The sequence below is a fragment of the Merops nubicus genome, unplaced genomic scaffold (assembly GCF_000691845.1).
Source record: "Merops nubicus isolate BGI_N331 unplaced genomic scaffold, ASM69184v1 scaffold27378, whole genome shotgun sequence".
Taxonomy (NCBI): domain Eukaryota; kingdom Metazoa; phylum Chordata; class Aves; order Coraciiformes; family Meropidae; genus Merops; species Merops nubicus.
In genome coordinates this window covers 10,555-17,041 of record NW_008626784.1, presented here as the reverse complement: position 1 = coordinate 17,041, position 6,487 = coordinate 10,555, and the positions used below count along the sequence as shown (strand labels likewise).

At 56.9% G+C, this 6,487-nt stretch overlaps 1 protein-coding gene across 1 annotated transcript in view; it reads left to right on the top strand.

The window, feature by feature from the left end:
- Positions 1 to 6,487, top strand: part of KIAA0513 (KIAA0513 ortholog) — a 9,345-nt gene that overhangs the window by 989 nt on the left and 1,869 nt on the right. The window contains exons 3-10 of the mRNA XM_008946127.1: positions 349 to 448; positions 746 to 819; positions 952 to 1,022; positions 1,536 to 1,743; positions 2,197 to 2,237; positions 2,778 to 2,856; positions 3,194 to 3,271; positions 4,774 to 4,803. Coding sequence (XP_008944375.1) covers positions 349 to 448; positions 746 to 819; positions 952 to 1,022; positions 1,536 to 1,743; positions 2,197 to 2,237; positions 2,778 to 2,856; positions 3,194 to 3,271; positions 4,774 to 4,803 — 681 coding nt within the window. The remainder of the gene's footprint in view (positions 1 to 348; positions 449 to 745; positions 820 to 951; positions 1,023 to 1,535; positions 1,744 to 2,196; positions 2,238 to 2,777; positions 2,857 to 3,193; positions 3,272 to 4,773; positions 4,804 to 6,487) is intronic.

Here is a 6,487-nt window from a genome sequence, read left to right as displayed (position 1 = left end):
GCTGTAGGGAGCGAGCGGAGCGTGAGGACCAGCCACAGGGGCTGGTTTTGCTCTGGGGCAGAGTGGCTGTCTCTGGAGCTCAGTTTCTGCTCAGGCTGTCCTTGGCTCTTCCCTTCTCCCTCTGCCTTTGGTTTCCCCCCTGCCAGGGAGGAACAAAAGAGCAGCGTAAGCCGAGGGATGACAAAATGGATGCTCCTCTTCCTCTGCCTTCCTCCCGGCTCCGCAGCGCCGGGATGCTGCCACCGAGAGGGATGGTGCTGGGGAGCTGAGCTGTGCTGGCTGCCTGGGGGGTGCTGGCCACCTCCTCAATTTTAACAGTGTTTTTTTTTTCCTTTCTCCCCATCACAGAGAGGATTTAGACCAGGAAGAGAAGGCCAGGTTTGGGGAGCTCTGCAGCAGCGAGAACGGGAAGGGCAGGGAGTGGTTTGCCAGATATGTCAGCGCCCAGGTAAGGAGGGAGGTGGGCAAGGAGTGATGATCCTGTCCTGGGGGTTTGGAGCAGCCTGGGCACAGGGCTCAGGTTGGGAGAACTTAGCAATAGCCCAAAGCAATATTTCTGGAGGGCAGGAACTCTGGGAAAGGGAGGAACTTCAGTAGAGGGAGACAGAGAAGTGAATAAACGCATCTGGAGGTGGTTACACCCAGGCTTGGTGCTAAGTGGTGGGGCTGAGGTTGTCCTGGCTGCTTGGTGGCCCTGGCAGCCCCCCTGCAAAGCTCTGCTAACCCCTGGGCTTTGTGCCTGCAGCGCTGCAACTCCAAGTGTGTCTCAGAGCAGACCTTCTACCGCCTGATGCAGTCGTTCGCCCTCGTGCTCTTCGAGTAAGTTGGGGTTGGGTTGCAACCCCCAAAAGCCCCTGAGATCAGAGCCACGGCTCGAGGAGGGGCAGCAGCCACGAGGCTGCTTGGGTTGCCGTTGCTGGGTGGCTTCACCAGATCCTTTCTCCATGGCAGGTGTCACCAGATGGATGACTTCAGCCCTGCCAAGAACCTCATGACCATGTGTTTCACCTACTACTACATGGGTAAGAGGTGCCTGCACCCTTGGGCTTTGGTTGTGGTGGAGACTGGGGGTGAAGGGTGCCCTGTGCATGGGAAGGGGGATGGAGGGGTGCCCAAGCTGGAGTGACTCTCTTACTGAGCACAGAAGAGTCTCCATGGCTGAGAAGATGTGCAAACCTACCAGAGCCCCTCCCTGGGCTGGTAGCTCATGCTGATGCTGGTTGGTCAGTGCTTCTAGCCAGGGATGTTTGTTTGTGGCAATCTCCAGACGTTCCCTGGCCATGGGGGGATGTTATGGGAACGTCCCAGCCCAGAAGCACCTTGGCTGAGGGTGTGGTGGTCACTTCTTCACGGGGGGCTGGATTTTCTATCCGAAATGGGTAGGGGGGAGACCTACAAGAACTGGGATGGAGCTTGGGCCATTTCTATCGGGCTCCTGGTCTCCACGGTCCATCTTTAGCTGGGAGCAGGTCCCCCAGGAGCTGGGAACACCCAGAGCCATGGGGCCAACTGAGCTCCTGACACGTTGCCCGCAGGCAAGCCCCACGCGCTGCCCTTGGAGGCCAAGGAGAAGCCCATGGGCAGCATCGACTCCTACCTGAAGTCAGCAAACACCTGGCTGGCAGAGAAGAAGGACATTGCAGAGAGGCTGCTGAAGAACACATCGGCCAAGACAGAGAACGTCAAGGGCTTCTTTGGGGGCCTGGAGACCAAACTGAAGGGTCCTACCACCAAAAAGAGCGAGTAAGTCCCACTGCATTGGGTGGGCAGGGTGGGCTGAGGTAGGCACCCATCACTTGACTAAGGCAGAAGCCTCCTGGGTGTAGGGTCAACATGAGCCAGGGGTTAGCATGGCCAAGGGAAGATGGTCCCTAGCCTGGTCCCATGCTTCATACTTTGATCCCTGAGCATCTCATGGTGTGGGAGTCCCACGTCCCTTGGGCATGGAGATACATGGTTCCAGGAGATGGTGACGTTGCCTTGTGGACCCTCACCTCCGTTCTGGGTCCCACTGGGATGGACATCACAGTCTCTTAGCCCCTTTTCTGGGTGTGGGGGCAGTGACATGGGAGCAGGGGGTCTTGGGAACCTTCTTCAAATGAAGGTTCTCCCCTTGCCAGGGGGGCCAGGGCTCTGCCACGTGAGCTGTCAGGGGGACAGGCTTTTTGGGGGCTGACACTGATTTCTGTGCCACAGTGAAAGCGAGGACAAACCAAAGGAGAAGCTGAAGAAGACAGGTGAGTGGAGCCAGCTTTGCTTGAGCTGTTGGTCAAGGCATCCCTGGGGAAGGAGAGGGGGCTGGAAGTGGTACCAGATGATCGGCGTTGCTGGAGATGTGGGGTTGGGGAGAAGAGCAGGAAGGATCCATGCTGTCTCCTCTGAGTTCGTAACAGCTCCTTGCTTTGGAGCAACCACAGGTCTTGATCCACAAGGACATCTTGTCCTTGTTGTAGAGGTTTGGGCATCCACTGTCTCTGAGCTTTTGTGCTGCACCAACCTCTCCCCTGGTCACTGGGTGTGCTACCAAACCAGTGGTCCAGTCCCCTGAGTATCTTCCTGGGACATCCCTGCTTGGATCAGAGCTCACATCTGCCCTCAAAGGGTGGCCAAAGCTCCTCTTGATGTTGCTGGGGATGTGTTGGGGATGAGTATTTGGTTGCAAACGTTGCTGCCACGGCTGCCTGGGGGCCAAGCTGGCAGGGGGGGCACAAGGTCTGTGAGTGGGTGGGATGGTGGGAGTCATCCAGACCCTGGCATGTAACTGTGTGTCCCCACAGTTTCCATGCAGAGCCCAGAGGAGGAGAAGAAAGGAGAGAAGATCTACCTGTACATGCACCTCAAGCAGCAGCCCATCTGGTAAAGCCTGCCTGGGGCGAGCTGGCTCCTGCCCAGCCTCAGTCTCCCCAGGGAGGGGAGTTGTTCTCCTTGCCCACACGTTCCCCAGATGTTTGTGAGCACTTTTAAGGTGCAGCTGCCCCTACAAGAGGTGGCTTCTGCACATCCCTTGGGCTCTTGAGAGTGAGTTTGCAGCCACGCAAGGAGCTGGCCCAAAAACGGACCCGATCTACCAGACCTGCTTAGCCCCAGCCCTTGATTCACCCCCTGGGAAATGGGCAAGCTTGGCCTTGGGAGGACTTGGGGACAGGCTGGGGGAGGTGGGAGGTGACCACCCCCAACATCTCCCTCCCTGCAGGCACAACCTGAGGTTTTGGAACGCCGCCTTCTTCGACGCCGTGCACTGCGAGCGCAGGAAGCGCTCCCCCACCACCAGGTAGGACATGGCCCCTGGGACAAGGAGACACCCTGTCCCCTCCAGCCCACCCAGCATTGTCCCCTGTTCCCAACACCCCTGAGCATCACTGGCCACGGGGAGAGGCTCTGCTTCCCACCCCTCATTGCCAATCTGGGGCCACGGGGCTGTGAGGTGGCTGGGACCTGCATCCTCGCCTGAGCTTGGGGAGGTTGAAGGTTTCCTTGCTCCTTTTGGCCTCATTTTCACAAGGACAAAGCCCTAGAGATGTGTCCAGAAGACCCAGCCAGGGTTCAGGCTGTCAATGCTTGGTGAAGCAGCAGATCTAGGGAGAGATGGCTGGTGCAGCCCTTTGGGGATGGGGAGGGATGGGGAGGGATGCTCTGGGTGCCCGCTGTCCCCAGAGGTGCTTCCAGCACAGCATGGAGACCAAGCCCAGCAGCCAGCAAGGATGAGAGCTGGAGATGGCAGCGTGGTCACCTCTGAGAGCTGGGAGGGTCAGGATAACCCCTGCCAAGGAAAGGGGCTGCTCTTTTTTTTGGGGGGGGGGCTGGGTGCAGGGAGGGGCTGGGTGCCCAGGCGTGGGAACCCCACGGGATGCACGGCTGGGCAAGATGCTCCTCAGGCTCGTGCCCATCTCTTGCTCCACCACGGAAAAGCCCCTTCTCTGAGCAGCGACAGCACTTTTTGGAGGAGCCAGCCCCCCCTCCACCCTCCCCAAAACTTGAGCTGAGCCGTGGCAGCCCTGCCTCCCACTGCGGGCTGCTCTGGCAGGCTCAGTGCCCCTGATCCATCTCTGCTTTCTCCTTTATTGCTTTTCTGGTTTTCCCAAGCAACCCACCGAACGAGCTTATTGAACAGCAGTGCAGCCCTAACTGCATTTGCTTTGATTAAGCCCCAAATTAGCAGCAGCAAATGTCTCACAAGGACACACGCCACCGGCAGCTGCTCTCTGCTCCCGGTGCCTTCCTCAATTAATCTGATGGCTGAGCCTGCCTCTGCTGCAGAAACGAGCCTGACTAATGAATGAGCAGCAGCCTGAAGTATCTCAGGAGGGTTGGAAGGTGATGGTGACCCCCACCCTTTACTCCCCTGGAGAGGATATCGGAAGCTACTGGGTGAACTGGGAGGCGGCTGGCTGGATTGGGGATTAAAATCCCTGGCAGGAGGAGCTGGCTGGTGAGGGCTGGTGTTCACAGGGTGGGTTTTAAACACCAGGGATGGTGCTTGGCCACAGCAGGTGGATGGGGGGTTGTCCCTGGTGATGAGGTTGTGACCAGGCCGTGTCCTCCTGCAGCTGCAGCGAGAGCTGGGGAGGAGGGGGGTTAACTCCTCTTGGCGGGGAGGGCAGGGGATGGGGGAAGGAACCAGAACTAAACTCCTCTTTTTCTCTCTCTTTCCTCTCCCTCTGCCTCTAACAACCTTCTTCCATCTCTTCTTCTCTCCTTTCCCCTCCATCCCTCTGTCCTGCATGATCTTTTCACGCACCACTTTTGTCGGCCCCGTTTCTGCTGCCGCTCCAGAGGGAACACTGGGGAGGAAGAGGAGAAGAGGTGTGTCTGTCCCCGTCCCTCCGTGCCCTAGTGCCCAGAGGCCAATGCTCTCCTCAGGTCCAAACCCTGCCCTGGAGATGGGGGGTACCATGTTTCAGGGGGATTCTCGCTCCACCCAGGAGGAAGGGGCTGGTGGAGGTTTGACTTCATCACCCTCTGAAAAGGGCCAGTGAGGTTTAGATTGGTTCCTGGTTAATGCAGCCTTTTAGGAGGAAGCCTGACTGGTGTCAAGCTGTGATATTTTCCTGTGGGAATCAGATGCTTGTGTTGGGAACAGCTCCCTGGGCAGGTTTTGGATGTGAACTGAGTCTCTGTGTAGAAAGCATCCCCCTCTCCTGTCCTTCCCGCTTGCTCCCAGCTTCTGCTGCTGCACAGAGGTGCTGAGGATCCTTTGCCAGCTGGAAAAATTGGTCCTCCTATTATTTTTGGGGAGGCACTCTCATGCTGCCACAGCTAGATAAAAGGAAAACCACAAACGACGGCTGCATGACCCAACTGCAGACGTGTCCTCGGGGCTGCAGAGCTCCAAGCCAACCACATCCACCCGAGCTGGGACCCGTGCAGGGGCAGAGCCATCCCTCCCTTCCCAGAGCTTGGGACCTTCCATCTCGGAGCAGATCCCTCCAAGTGGTGCCATTCTCTTCTTTGAAGCCTGGCAGTAAATCTTCCAGGTGGCCGAGGCCCGTGGCAGCAAATGGATCATGCTGGTGTTGCTCAGGAAGGGCTGAGCGGGGTGAAACTGCTCCCAAAAGTTGAGGGGTGGGGACTGATCCGTGCCAAGCTCACTGGCACGGATCCCACCAGGGATCTGAAATCCCAGGGAGGTGTTAGCAGAGCCCGTGGGGTTACAGACCCTGTGCTTGCCCGTGGCAGGATCAAAGGGGCTGAGCAGAGCCATGTGTGGCTTCCCCCCTTCCCAGGCACGTTGCTGCCAAACACCCAGCCAGAAGCACAGCGAATTTTTCTTGGGCACTTTGATAATTTAATTCTTTTTTTTTCTCTTCCTCTTTCCTCCCTCAAAAACATAAAAAGGCAGGAAAAAAAAAATAGTTACAAACAGGCTTCTTCTGTAAAGGGGCCAGTGAGATCTGTGAAGTTTTGCCTCCAGATTTCAAAGCCCTTTTGTTTGATTCTTCTTCTGTCTTTTCAGCCTCCAGATTTGGATGTGGTTTTTATTTGCTCTCGTAAGCTTCATCTGGGAGAAATGACACCTTTTTTTTTTTTTTATTATGAATTTCCCTTTAAATCCCTTTAAACATATCACAGGAGTCTCCAGAGCTCTGTAGATACAAGCAGCTGACCCTTTGGCGAGGGAAGGTTCAGCTCAGCAGCTTTCACACGCCTGGGCTGAGGTGATGGGGGTGAGGATGGGCTGCCCCTGACTCAGCACTCATCCTTTTCCAGCTTCACCCACTGGGGCTGAGCTAAACCCACCAAATTCCCCCTTCCCAGCTGCCATTTCCACCCTCCACAGCTTCTCCCATCCTGCTTGGTGTACTGGTGAGCTAGAGAGAGCTACAAGCCTGCAGCGTGCTCCTGGTGTTCTCCTCTTCCTTCTCCTCCACGGAGCTGTTTTTCTTCTACCTCTCCTTGTTTTTTCCTTGCTTTTCCTCCTCTTCTCCATGGCTGTAACCTCACCTGAGTTCTGGGGAGGGGGCTGGCTTCACCCTGGAGCTGTGGTTTC